Here is a 12,282-nt window from a genome sequence, read left to right on the forward strand (position 1 = left end):
CGCTTTTAGCCGCGGCTCGCGCCCGTCTCTGGAGTTCCTTTAAGCAGCGCTCTTAAACCCCTCTCCTCGCGCACCAGGAGACAAAGAGGGAAGAAAAAGTCTCTTGCCTCTTCGGCCGGTGCAGGCTTTTCCCCGAACTCCCTCCCGGCTAGTCGTGGTGCACTAACCCCTTCAGGCTATGGTCAAGCCGCCAACCCCAGTCCTCTCCCTGAGCTCCGTCCAAAACCAAAACCCGAGCCTCAGCTCGCAGCCCCGCCCGCCCCGGTGGGTGAGCAGCAAGCCTCTCGGGTTGGTGAGTGCCGGTCGGCACCGATCGTCTGTGCAGGAATCTCCCCGCTTTGCCCTCCGCACCCGTCGCTGTGCACTACTCCGCGGTCCCGAAACTCCCCCCTCCGCCTCCCGCAGTCTCCGCCCGCGGAGGGGCTTCCTAGTGTGTGGAAACTTTTCCTCCTTCACAGCTCCCTCCCACTGGTGCAGGTGCCGTCCTTATTCTTTTGTCTCTGTTTTTTCTTTTGCCCTACCCAGTTACGTGGGGAGTTTCTTGCCTTTTGGGAGGTCTGAGGTCTTCTGCCAGCCTTCAGTAGGAGTTCTGTAGGAGTTGTTCCACGTGTGGATGTATTTCTGGTGTATCCGTGGGGAGGAAGGCGATCTCCGCGTCTTACTCTTCCGCCATCTTCAAGGTCCCCCCCAGATGTTTTTATAAGATACACATTCTCAGGGTCCAGTAACACTAACAGACAGACAAGAATAGACTATTCGCATGTTATGTTCTGGCATCAACGCTCAGCTGTCAAAGTTGATCACATGGGAACAGGTTTTCTTTGCAGAAAAAAATGCCTTGAAGCACAGAAAATTATTTGAAGAAAACAGATGCCCAAATATAGCACTCATGTTCATCAACCATAACAAAAAAATGTATAAACCAAGATTCCTACACCAAAGAAACACAGTTATACTCTTTTTTGCTGACAGTCATTATTAAAATATGTAAATCATTTGGTGGTCAAAAGAAATCTGCTCTTCCTACCATATACTGAGTTCTGTGAATGCTTATCTTGAGTTTCATGCTGCAAGACAGTAGTATAGGTTGAAAGTCTAGTCAAGACAGTAGTATAGGTTGAAAGTCTAGTGAAAATGTCCTCTGGATAACATGAATTCTTGGATAAGCCTTGTTTTAAATTCAATGCTATGAAAGAGTATATCCACTACAACATAAGCTGGTGACCATGAGGTCACTATTTGTTCACTGATGAGGTCCCAGAACTGAGGTACTTGGCACTTAGTAGGTACTTAATAAATATTTTTGAATGAATGAATGACAGCAATGCCCCAATATATTTAGGCTCTCATAATATAGTATTGCAAAATATACTAAAACGAAGGTCTCGTGAAGGCCATAGTTTGGTCTTAAAACCATGAGCGCTGAAATATGTCCTGGACTTCCTTCACAGAATTTTGCACAAACCAGGGCCTTATCCAAATAGCAAGTTATTTGACCCAGAACAATTTACTCTACTCTCTATGTAACCTGCCAAGTCCATGGGCAACAACACAGAGTGGAAAATGTAAAAGCCCAAATAATCCACTTCAGGAAAGAAAATAAAAGCTCTCCTCCATCTCAGCCCATCGCTTAATAATATAACAGTATTGGAATCGGGAACATCTCACCTCACATGTGAGATAAAATATTTTATCCTGTCATGCACAGGACATTCTGGAACAAGGTATGAAGAATCGATTCCATCCCTTCTCACATTCCCTTGTAGCAACACCCACTAGCCCTTCCACTGCTAGAGCTTTCCAAGAAATTCTGTAGAATTTGACAAGGATCCGAGAAATACCTGGCTTTACCCAGGATTTGGGCAGAGACCTTTATTTCTCAGAGCCAGTCATCGGGTGTCATTTCCTTCAGGAGCCTTTCCTGATTCCTTCTGAGCTGGCTGAGTCACCCTCCTCGCTGGGATTTTAACATAATGTTTCATAAAGGATGTCATTTCTGCTTTAAGAAACTGTTGTCCACAACCTCATGTTGTACCAGAGCTGGTCGGGATCTTGGTTCCAGGTGACAGAAATCCAGATAGAATTAGCTTAAGCCAAATGAGGAATTTATTATAAAGAAACCAGCAGGTCTCGTGGAGGCTGCACACGGGAATGGAACGAATCTAAACTTTGAGAATGCACGGGATACGAACTCAGACTATCGGGAAACTCACCTCTCGCCTCTGTTCTTCTCTCACCAGCTTCTTTTGCTTTTCTGGTCCACACGGAGCAAAATATGACTGCCAAAAGTGTCAAAATGCACGTCTGTATACCCCACGAACCCAAAGAAGAGTAACTTTATTTCAAGTTCCCAGTTTCCCTGGGAATGACTCCAATTGGCCCAATTTCATCAAGTGCCCGCCTTAGACCAACCAAACGCAGCTGGAGGTGGGAGCTGAGGTTAAAAAATATGGCCAGGCTGTTGGGCAGACAATCTCATAGGTGTCTACCACACCTCCAAATTCTTTAGTTTCGAAGGAAAACACGTGGTCAGAGTAGACTATTTCAAACGTATTAATGATAGTTGCTATAATATATAAGGTTTTTTAAGGCAATAGTGTTCAAATTTATTTCTATTAATAATTCATGGTAACAATAGAAAATTCCTAAGTAAACATATTTGCTTTGTTTTAAAAATAAATTTATTTTATTACATGATAATACTGACAGTTTACATAAACAAGGTCATTTAACGTAGGCAAAACAATGATAAAATACATTTTGAAAAGATATGAAAATCTCTGAAGTACTTTCTTGGTAGTTCGATCTACCAAATTTCAAGAGACACCATTAATATTTTAGCATCAAAAGAAAATTCCCAAGCTTGAATTGTCTTGAGAGAATCCACTGGTCAACCAACCTTTGTTTGTTTGTTTCAAGCACTCTTACTATCAGTGAAGACTGAGAAAGAGAAAGAGCGTGAAGGAGCTCAGAGGAGGCTTTTGAAAATAAAGTGTATACAACATGGATTGGTTGAAACTGATCCTATTTCAAGAGTGGTCACTCTCAGGAGAAAAAATGGATTTAGAAAATTATCAGTTGTCTCCGTTAGCTCTCATGGATATTTGAGCTATTTCTGTGTTCTACATAAGCACAGCCTCAGTCTCACTTGAAACATGACATGTGATAAAAGGTAATAGACAACTTCACCTTTTCTCTGAATTCTCTGATTCACTTTGGGTGTGGAGTCTACACTGCAAAGTAAAATTTACAAAGATTCTGGAAAAGCTGCTTTTCTGACAGGCACAACAGCCAAAGTGTAGCAATTTGAGGACATCTCATCATTTTTTTATAAAAATGTAGGAAATTCCATATTCTATGGAATATTGGCTCAATGTGCATTCTGCTTTTTCAGGTTTAAAAAGAATCTTTATTAACCGTAATCTGGAGTTGAAGGAGCATTTGGCAAGATGATCCCAAGTGATAGATGACTATGGTCATAATTTGATTGCACCAAAATTCACCTGAGAGCAATCACGGGTACTGTTTTCTTAGAAGAACAAATGAGGGTATGGTCACAGCCAGTGTCTGCCTGGGCTCTGCTGTACTGTCACTGACCATTTACCCCGGGATACATAGCCTCTTCCAGTGCTATTATCTATCCTTTAGAGAGCATAGACACTTACATGGGGCTTAAAGACTTCAGGCATTTACTTCCCATCTCTGCTCATTACCCTAGCTATGGGGCAAATCTGTTTGCTTTAGAAATGTAAGAATGTATGCATATCACTGAGAATTTATAAAGGAGCAAAGAAGCATAATGAAAGTCAAGACTACGGAAAGCATGATGGTAACAATAACATATATCCAGGACTCTGCATTCTGAGTTTCTGCAGGAAAATGCACCAGTGTCTCAGAGTCATGGCAAAACACAGTTTAGTGTGAAGTCTTGGGTTATATTGTGAGTTAGGTTGCAACAACTCCAATGAAAAAAAATGATGGTTAAGAGCACAAACTTTGAACTTGGGTAAATCTTGGTTCCAGTTTCAGCTCTACTTATTCCTAACTCTGTAAAACTGGGTTAGATTATTTAACTTCTTAGGGCTTGTTTCTATACATGAGAAATGAGGATCATAGATCCTTAAAAGAATTAAGGAAATAATGTATTTCAAACTCTTAGCACATAGTAAGTTTTGGATAAATAGTAGCTTTATTATTAATTCAATTCCTCAGATCTAAACTCCTTCCTACTCTTCTTTTTTGTTTGACTAGTAATCCCGGTGACAAAACTTAAGTGGAAGTTTATTAAAATTTCCCTTCTTAACTGGGTGCTTTTCCCAAATACTATATAATAATAAAATTACTTATTATTATTATAAAAACAACAGTAAACAACACAAATTAACATTACAAACAAAAAGTAAATACATTATTTAAAATTCATTTTGCTAGCTGTTTTCCTGAGACACAGTCTGTCCATTTTCAAATGAGTAAGGTATTTTGTAGCTTGCCACCAGCCTGGAGGTACCTTCATAGCTGCAGGAAAAAGGATAAAAAGAGCAAGCCATTGAAAAGAAATGTACTACGTAATTACAAAAAATATCTAGAGCCAGCATTTTTGTTTTCAATTCATTCGTGTCATTCTGGTAATAAGTTAGGAGAATATTATAATTTCTTGATAAGCATTTACTATACCCTATTAATCTGCTGGACGTTCCTGGGAAAGGAGATTCTTTGCACTGTGGGGCGAGCTATAGAAAGTCACCTTTCTCGCTTGCTGGATGGGAACAAGAAAGTATGTGGCCTTGATTGCTACCGGCCTCTTCTATGACCTAAGAGGAATTAGCCAAAGATGAAGCCAACTCTTCAACTGGTGAACAGAAGGACAGAAATAATTGTTCTCTGCATGGGAACTCTGGTACAAGCAAGTGTGAATGCTACCTTCCCTCTGGACCGCCAGTGCGTGTGAGCCAATACACTTCCTTTATTTTAAACCAGTTTGGTTGTGCTTGATGCCTTACAGACAAAACTGCCCTGTCTGACTGAGCTAGTTATGCTCCGTCTGCCCCCTTGAGTCTTCCTCCGCGCTGCTCCGCGCTCCGGGGTGGGGCTGACCTACAGATTGCATCACAAGGGCTCCCTTGTCCTCTGGATTCTCATTGAGTTTGGCTAGTGGGAGGCACCTGCCAAGGATCTGAAGGCAAGAGGAGAGAAGGTTTGGGGGCATTTTTCTCCACTTCCTGCCTCCTTCATTGTTTAGGTGCCGGCTGTGGCTATTTCCATCCACAGCTACAGCTCCTGCCTGGTGGGGTCTTCCAGCACAGCCAGATTCTCAATGCCAAGGTTAACTCTTCCCCAGCATTACAGCCTCCTGCAATTGCTAGACTCTGGGAGCCTCAACGTTCCTATGGGTGCCCTCATCCCTGCACTCCCAGCCCCTTCATCGAAATGTCTTTTTTTGGATCATCCGAGAGGATTTGTGATTCCTGCTGAAATCCCAAATGATAGAATATTTAAAAGAGCTTAGAACAGTGCTTGGCATGTGGTAAATGCTCAATAAATGCAGTTATTAAAATATTGCTTTTGTTATTTCCATTCAGTGTGAGATGTCTAAACTAAAATTCTTCTTTCTTGTGATATATTGGAAAAATATATCAAGTATCTTATAGTATTTTATAAGAATATAAAATAACGACCACAGCCATGCAGAACTAGAAAGCAGACTGATCTCAGTACGTTAGAAAAAGTATATAAAAGTCCACATTCTATCTCTGTGGTAGAGTGACATCCAAAAGAAAGATATGAGAAAGTCTTTTATTTGGCTTCAGGTTCTATGAAAAAAAAAGTCAATTTATTTTTAGATGTTTTTAAACATAATCAAATTCCAAACAATGATTTACTTGATGCAGTTAAGCCCTACTTCACCAGGTAAATGTCACCTGTTCCCCATCTACCAAGTTTATCACACTTACCATTAAGCAATACTAGTCTCTTGAATGTCATCATTTATAGGAGTTATATCTTTACCTAGAGATTCCATTTCTTCTTCCTTCTTTATTCTTTCTCGATGTTTCCGAAGAGGACTTGGAAAACAAAGTGTTAGAAATTAGTGTGGCCCTATTAGTTAATGCAGTCACAAAATTAATCAAGAGAGCCTATGAGCTTATTTCTAGACTGTTAAAAATGTATAGGTTCCTTTTTTTAAAAAATAAAATTTAGGTTCTCTCTTTATCCATCCCTTTCTCTAGGCTCACATGATAGCTACAATAGCATCAGTGTGGATAGGGTGTAGTTATAGATACATAGGGAGAATATGGTACCTAATTGTTGATAGATCTTGGTGAGCACAAGAAACTTTTTCAGGCCAAGCCATTTTACAAAACAGACTGATAAGTATTATTTAATGTGTAAATAAGAAATAGTACAAAATGGAAACAGACATAAGAAAACCAAGAGAGTGAGGGTAGCCTCTGGATATGTTAATTAAGTTTCTAGATATACTAATTAAGAAGTGTGTTAGATATTCTGGGCTGCAGTCCAGTTTTCTTAAAGTAAAATTAATGTAATAAAATAGGGCATTTCCCAGCTCTGCCCCAAACTTGGCCTTATAAAAACTCCTTTTTGCCATAAAGTAGGTAAAATCTTAAAAAATACCTTTCAATTTTATACCTAGGAGGAATCCTACAGATTATTTGGTTTAATCCTCTGTCTTACAGAAAATAAAATTAGAGTTTAAAGAGGTTAAGAAACTTGTCCAAGGTCTCAAAGATGTCTAATGACAGAGCTGGGACAAAAATCACTCTAGACTGCCCATAGCTATGCTAATGTCTTTCTACCCAGAATGTTGTAAAGAAAGGAATCAGGCAACACCCTCCTCTAATAAATACCACAGCCCGAGGGTAAATGGAACAATTTAGGAGGCTTCTCAAGACAAGAAGGTAGCATTTTAGAAAATGCCTTTTTAGCATGCTATGTGGGAGTCCTGGGCTGATAAAAAATTCGATGAGTTTCCAAAACTAACTTAAGAATTATACCAAGCCATTCTGTCTCAGAGAAAAAACAAGGTTTTTCTTAATTACCAAAGATGAGGTATATAATGAAAAGTAAAGGCAGGAGGAACAGTGCAGTCATCTTTCATAAATAAAATTCATTATTTTAATGTGACCAAGAAAAAAATATTTTTGTTTGTTTCCATCTTTCAAAGTTGTTGTGTCATGGTACAGTTTAAGAAAATAAAAGTATTGTTTAGCCTATTAATAAACCCACATAAAATATGATGGACTTTAGGACTAAATAATTGACTCAAATTGAGATATAACTGATATATAGCATTGTATTCATTTCAGGTATGACTTGATATTTGTTTATATTACAAAACGATCACCACAGTATGTTTAGTTAACATCCATCACCACACATAGTTACAAAAGTTTTCTTTCTTGTGATGAGAATTTTAAGATCTCCTCTCTAAGCAACTCTCAAATATACAATACTGTATTATTAACTATAGTCACCATTAGTACATTACATCCCCATGACCTGTTTATCTTACAACTAGGAGTCTGTACATTTAGGTCACCTTCATTCATTTTGCCCACCTCCTTTTTTTTTTTAATTAGGAGATTTATATAAATTTTATTTTAAATTACAATAATTATGCTCAGAAAATGACAAAAAGTATATGTCCTGTGTTTATTGTAAATGCTTCTAAATAAATGATGGCAAAGTGTGAAAAGTGATTTAAATCAAAGCAAAAAGGAAAGAGAAGAGGTAGGAAGGAGGGAAGGAAGGAAAGAAGATAGGAAAGATAAGAGTTTTCAGAGTCCCTTAAAATTAAATTTAAAAGTACTTACTGACAGCACGTGCAGATGCCGACCACCAAAATGATAAAAATTACCATAACTGCTATCAAACAAATCACCAAAATCTGCCCTCTATCTCCTCTTAGGTAAAACAAGTCAACTCTCTCACATCTCGCCCCAGCGTAGCCTTCATCACAGCTATAAAAGTGAAACAAGAAGAGGGCAACAAGGTCAAAAGTGAAAGACTTTTAAGAATCTTTACTGTTTCCTTTTGGAAGAAACTAACATTGTATTCATTACTTGGAATTAAGAAAGGGTGTAGTTCCTTAAGAAATGTTAAGTTGTAAAACCACTGTGTTCCTGAGAAATTTCATTCTTTGCTGAAAACCTGTCATCCCTTGAACATCATTAATAATATGCCTAATATCAATAAACAGGGATGATAACAATTTACTAAAATCTGTCTTGAAAGGAAGGGGGTGATAAAATTCCCTACACAGCACTCCCAAGTGTTTAAATACCCCCAGAACAGGGAATTCAAAACGTCCCAGGATTTCCCATTTCATCACAGGACAATACAAAGCGTTTCAGTGTGCCCAAATTCTCCTATTATGAATTACTTTTAAAGTATATGGTCTTATATGATCAAACATGGAACACATAGAAAGCTCCATAAATGTTATTCTACAGGATTTCTCTCCCCACAACCCCTAGCCCCCTGGCCTCTCTTTTTAACTTCCATGCATCCGTTCTGGTTCTACTGTGTTCAGGAGTAACAGCTAGGTAACACTCTTCCCTTCACCACCTTCCCAACTGCATCCCCTCAAAATACAATAGGTCTCGTCCTCTCCAGTTCCTTTATCTGACCCTCTGAGGCCACATATTCAGAACTGTACACCATGCCCTCCACTCTCCTCTAAATGCCCCTTTTTCCTATGGCCCAAGTAAAGTGCCGAGACCAGAAATCAACAGACTCTCCAAACGGCACTATTCCCCCTCGCATTCTTCCAACTCCATCAACACAGTCCTGAATTCATCTCAACTTAGCATATGCCCCACTTCTGAAGGTGCAGATACGGAGCCATTTGACCAAGCCGAGATTTGTCCAAGCAACACTCAACCCCCTACAGCTCAGTGATTTAGGGACCATCCATAGTATTCTCTGAATTGTGTAAGATGCATAAAAGATGACTAAGAAGTTTGTCTGAGGCTACTTTAAAACCAAAATTATGTGTTGTAACATCAACACCTTTGCACTAACAAATATTCTCGCTTTTTCTTCTCCTCAGACTCATTCAAAACACAAAGAGACACTGGTCATATACATAATTATTGAAATCTCAGAAAGATGAAGCTCTACTTCTTACAAAGATGCCTTGCAACCTCATTTTTGGTTGTGTTTGTTTCTTTTATGAAAGGATCTATTGCCAGGCCACTCGACAGTTTATGTTTGATAAGAGCTAAGGCAATTAATTCCCACAAAGCTTTATTTCTCAAGTGAGGAGATCCCTTACTAGCTGGCAATATTGTAGCTGATACAACGCTTAGAAAAAAAAACGCCTCGCTCAGTCACAACCATCAATTGAAAGGTGAGGCTCAATGCAAGCAAAGGAGCAAAAACATCTAATGCCATCTATTGCAAAATGACCCCAGGATGTATGAGGGAAAATTGCTTCCTGCAAGATAGCTAGGCTGTTCATTGCAAGGTCAAAATAACAGGAAGAGAGCTTAGAAATATCTTGAAATATCAAAAATCTTTTGCACATAGGACTGGAACTGGGGGGGAAAAATCACTTTTAATTGCATGTGTGGGAGGGAGGTCTTCAGAGTTTTGATTTTTTTTTTCAGGTTATAATTAAAATCTACAAATAGAGTCTCTTGCAATTAGCAGAAATGTTTCTCTAACAAATTTACTAAATACAGAATTTTTAAACAAATAACTGTGCCCATAAAGTACATAGCAATTACTTGCTGCTTTCAGAATGTTTTTCTAATTATAAGTTCTGGGTTCAGTTGCTCACCCATGCTTTAAATGAATTTCTCAGTAAGCAGTCCTTCCTGTAAGTTATAACCCAATGAAGCCATGTAGCTGGTCAGACTCTTACACAGCCAGTTACAGTGGCTCTCACATTGTTTCACTGCTCATCAGATTAATAACATATCAGCTGATGGTCATTTCAATGGGAGAGGAAGAGGCAAAGGGTGAAAGATGCTAGGAGATGTTTAATAAATGCTGAGCAAATGAATAAATGAGTTTTTATTTAATAAACATCTTATAAATTAAAAATAACATTTAGGGCTTCCCTGGTGGCGCAGTGGTTGAGAGTCCGCCTGCCGATGCAGGGGACACGGGTTCGTGCCCCGGTCCGGGAGGATCCCACATGCCGCGGAGCGGCTGGGCCCGTGAGCCACACCTACTGAGCCTGCGCGTCTGGAGCCTGTGCTCCGCAGCAAGAAAGGCCGCGATAGTGAGAGGCCTGCGCACCGTGATGAAGAGTGGCCCCCCGCTTGCCACGACTAAAGAAAGCCCTCGCACAGAAACGAAGACCCAACCCAGCAAAAATAAATTAATTAATAAACTCCTACCCCCAACATCTAAAAAAAAAAAAAAAGTATACTTTAAAAATAACATTTAAAGATGCTATGACCCTTGAGGACTCTGAAAAATCAGGATTTGGGATCGCTATTCAGAAATAATCACCAGACACTGTTCTAATAGATGTATAAGTATTAACTCAATTGATCCTTATAACAACCTTTGAAGTAGGTGCTATTATGAACCCCATTTGACAGGTGGAGAAACTGAGGTAAAGAGAAAATAAGTGAGTGGGGTTGGATTCAAATACAGGAAGTCTGGCTCCCCAGTTCGTGCACCCACCCACATGTAACACTACTTAAATGAATTGTGCCATGTAAATAAATCAAAGTTATGTACCTGGAAACAAACCATCTCCATTCCACAAAAATACTGAGAAGACTAAGAAGGGACTTGAGTTATTTGAAACACACTTTGGTTTTTTATGTAGAGACAGGAGTCCACAAACTCCTATGATCCCAAGCAAAAGGAGATATTTATGGTTTCCCAAGATAGCGTAATCACCAATTACAAGACAGCTTTGCTTGACCTGTGCTACACCAAGTCACCTAAAAGGTCAGGCCTAAGATGTATACTTCCCATTCACTTGAATGGTACAATTTATGGAACATTTACTCTGTGCTGGGTATCACAATAAGTACTTTTGCCTGTTGTATTATTTTGCTTAATTTTCAACACTCGAAAGGAAGATGTTATCTTCTTTTATAGATGATAAAACACTCAGGGGCTTCCCTGGTGGCGCAGTGGTTAAGAATCCGCCTGCCAATGCAGGGGACACGGGTTCGAACGCTGGTCTGGGAAGATACCACATGCCGCGGGGTAACTAAGCCCTGCACCACAACTACTGGGCCTGGGCTCTACAGCTTTTGAGCCACAACTACTGAGCCTGTGCGCCTAGAGCCCGTGCTCTGCAACAAGAGAAGCCATGACAGTGAGAAGCCCGCGCACCACAATGAAGAGTAGCCCCTGCTCGCCACAACTAGACAAAGCCCGCATGCAGCAACAAAGACCCAACGCAGCCAAAGATAAATAAATACATTTATAAAAAAACAAAAATCAGCTCTACCTTTCCCAACACATTTTCCTTATTTCCTTACATTAGTCTTTTTTCTTATTCCCCTCTAAGTATTATCTGTGTATATTGATTTTTAAATTAAATTTAATTGTAATCAAACTTTGAAGAAGTCCACTATATCAGGGCTTGGAATCACTGTTCTGAGATACTTGTGAAAAAAAAAAAAAAAAAAAGAATACTAGGGCCACTACACAGAAGAACATCAGCGCTCTATGACTTTAGGTCAAAAATATACTTAAGAAATCATCTTGCTCCTCTACGAGGTAGGGTCTCGGACAGCACTTTACAGAGACATCTTTAGAAGAAAATAAATATTTAAGATATGCAAAAAATTTGTTTGTGCCTGAGTAAAATTAAACTTGGACTCAATCTACCAAGAGTTGGAAAGAGAACTTTCCTCCCAGTTCCCTGCTGTACTAAACAGGCGTTGTGAATCTCTAAAAATAGGACTGATTTCCATGCACTTAATTGACACCTGCAAAAGTAGCTTGTAATTTGGCAGAAATTCTTTCATATTTACATTCACCATGAACCACCTAACACACGCCAGAAGACTGTGTTTGCATTCGAGTGCAATAAACCCCTGGGAGTTCATTTGAGCTGAAAAGCATCCTTAACACTGGACAGAAACAGTTTTGCTTGTGCAAGGCAGCAGAAGACACAGCCCTGCCTGGAAGGCGATCTGGACTCTCACATGCTCATATTTCAGCAGGAAAGTGTGCGTCAGTTTCTCCATAAGTAGCTGTCCAACGGGGCCCCTAAACAAGTGGCGCAGGGAGGGGAGGGGGTAAGACCAGGGGGAACTGCATCCCAACAGATGGCTGGATTAG

The 12,282-nt window shown here is 39.7% G+C and overlaps 1 protein-coding gene across 6 annotated transcripts in view; it reads right to left on the reverse strand.

The window, feature by feature from the left end:
- Positions 1-2,658: 2,658 nt before the first annotated feature.
- The window catches only part of BTC (betacellulin), a 40,050-nt gene continuing 30,426 nt past the window's right edge, over positions 2,659-12,282 (reverse strand). For 4 of the 6 annotated variants that reach the window (XR_004350071.1, XR_004350070.1, XR_004350069.1 and 1 more), the window contains 3 exons: positions 7,833-7,979; positions 5,952-6,062; positions 2,659-4,515 (listed from right to left, as the gene is read on the reverse strand). Coding sequence is in view for 3 of the 6 variants with exons in the window: in XM_032633294.1 (XP_032489185.1) it covers positions 5,954-6,062; positions 7,833-7,979 (256 nt within the window). In the remaining 3 variants the exon portion in view is untranslated. Of the gene's footprint in view, positions 4,516-5,945; positions 6,063-7,832; positions 7,980-12,282 lie in introns of all 6 variants that reach the window. The other 2 variants (XM_032633297.1, XM_032633295.1) reach the window with 2 other exon arrangements.

This window comes from Phocoena sinus, chromosome 5, assembly GCF_008692025.1.
Source record: "Phocoena sinus isolate mPhoSin1 chromosome 5, mPhoSin1.pri, whole genome shotgun sequence".
In the NCBI taxonomy this organism is placed as follows: Eukaryota; Metazoa; Chordata; class Mammalia; order Artiodactyla; family Phocoenidae; genus Phocoena; species Phocoena sinus.